This window comes from Nicotiana attenuata, unplaced genomic scaffold (genome assembly GCF_001879085.1).
Source record: "Nicotiana attenuata strain UT unplaced genomic scaffold, NIATTr2, whole genome shotgun sequence".
NCBI classification, from domain to species: Eukaryota; Viridiplantae; Streptophyta; class Magnoliopsida; order Solanales; family Solanaceae; genus Nicotiana; species Nicotiana attenuata.
In genome coordinates this window covers 299,329-301,478 of record NW_017670510.1, presented here as the reverse complement: position 1 = coordinate 301,478, position 2,150 = coordinate 299,329, and the positions used below count along the sequence as shown (strand labels likewise).

At 44.5% G+C, this 2,150-nt stretch overlaps 1 protein-coding gene across 1 annotated transcript; it reads left to right on the top strand.

The window, feature by feature from the left end:
• Nucleotides 1-826: 826 nt before the first annotated feature.
• On the top strand, nt 827-1,777 carry LOC109240390. The gene has a single exon (XM_019407017.1). It carries the CDS (start codon nt 827-829, stop codon nt 1,775-1,777), a length of 951 nt encoding a protein of 316 aa, XP_019262562.1.
• Nucleotides 1,778-2,150: the final 373 nt, after the last annotated feature.

Sequence of the window (2,150 nt, the reverse complement as noted above, 5' to 3'; positions counted from 1 at the left end):
CTATCACCAATGAGGAAAAGTCAAGAATGGTCAACACTAACGAAGAATTACTCAGCAGCACTGGAATAGATATCAAATCTTCAGTATCAAAGAACTCAAAAACTTCGCACAGTACACGAAACCCCTCAACCCATCCTGATGCCAACACAAAACCACGTAACCAAATTCCCAACCACCAAGTGGAGGCTACCCACCACAAAAGGAGCCTACTAATACACTTGCACATCAGGGGTCCACGTCATCGCACAATGGGAATGACACCAAGAAACAATCCTCTACATCCTCAATGCACAATCCTTTCTCCATTCTATCAGCTACACAAACTGACGACAACATCCTACACGACACCTATGACAACACCAAATCAGGTAATGCCTACCCTCTCTCCCCACCTACACGAATCATAACAATCCAATTACTGCACCCCTACAATCCAAAAACAACCTTTCCACCAATAACAAACTTTCCACCAAATATACCCCAAATATCTCCTACCTTATTAATAAATCACTTGAAATAAATGTCCCAAAATTAGTCCCTACTGAAACAATTATTTCCACAAATATTACAGCCCAAAAAGGGCTACCGGGCCCACATCACATTACTGAAGACAGACATCTAAATATATCCAACCGGGATATATACAAACACTCCTTAAAACCTTCAAATTTACCTAATGTACACCCCCCTCCTAGAGTAGGAATGATCGCCCTCCCAAGTGCATTAAATGCAAAGCAGATATCTGCAATACCAAAGCCTCCCCTGAACATCTTCTTTTTATACCACTCAAGTGCTAGCGGGTAAAATTCCATTACACCCTATCGAGATGATGAACCCCTATCATTACCTACCCACAACACTTCTCCTCACAACCAAGTTATTAATCCAACTAGCACTCAAATTCACCACCCCATCATCAAAAGCAAACCAATCTCACACACAACAACTGGAAAATTCCTCGATCACCTCTGAGAAAAAATGCACACCGGAGCTACGGAGAACCAAGCAGGAAAAATCTGGGCAACGATGCGCGCTACCAACAACCACCCTTCCGAATTCACCATCTTCCCTGTACAACAGACACAAAAATACACTCGGTCACTCAAACTTTCTACCTGCAAACCCCATTCCCTCAAATGAGCTACAACTACACCCTAAAAGGATACTACAACCCCTACCAATTCCCTCTAACCTACGGAAACAACCTCCAACTTCACCACCAAAAGTACTATCATCAAGCAACCCAAACCCCACCAACACGGCAACAGGAGGAAACACTACCACAACAAATTTCAAGGCACTGGAATTTCGACTTCATGGTGCAACAAGTAACTCTACTGATGGGGAACACGTCCACCCTATCACACTATGTCTCCCAAGGACTCCACTCAAACATGAGGATGTAGCATGCGCACCAACTATTGCAAGTCCACGAAATCATAGCACTGGAACTCAACAATCAGATCCTGGACATGCAGGCAGCAGAAACCACTCAACAAGCACCGGATCAACATTAACGATGGAGTACACCCTCACCACCCAACTTTTGGAGCATATCACCAACTATGGCGCCCCAGCCTGCTTTACCAGAACCACAAGAGAAAGAACAGGTTGTACCGCTCTTGCCATAATTTCTATTGGAGGAGCTACAACGCCTGGAAACTCCACCACTACCACCAAGGACATCAGGCATAGGACCATTTCAGGCAAGCATCCTAGATCAACTTCTCCAGAATATCACAATAATGGAGCCTCTAACACTCACCCCGCCCCATAACTCCTAAAAAAAATTCCTTATCAGTGTTCCTCCACCGGTCAAGAAGATGTGCATCAATATGAGGATCTTCCCCGTCGACCCCTTCTCTTATTCCATTGTGATGGTTCCAACACAGAGGGAGCAACCCCCCTACACGAACACAACAATTGCCAACAACTATCCCTTGATCTGAATCCCACGAGGACTCGTCAAGAGAGGCCGACACAAAACACTCCCTTAATGAAGATACTACTATGGAACTGTAGGGGAGCAAATGCAGCTGATTTTAGAAAGAACCTCAGAGTATTCCTTTCTTGGCATAATCCCAACATGGTGTGTCTCACTAAGACAAAAATGAAAGAAGCAGCGCACAAAGCACGAATGTTGGAGTTAG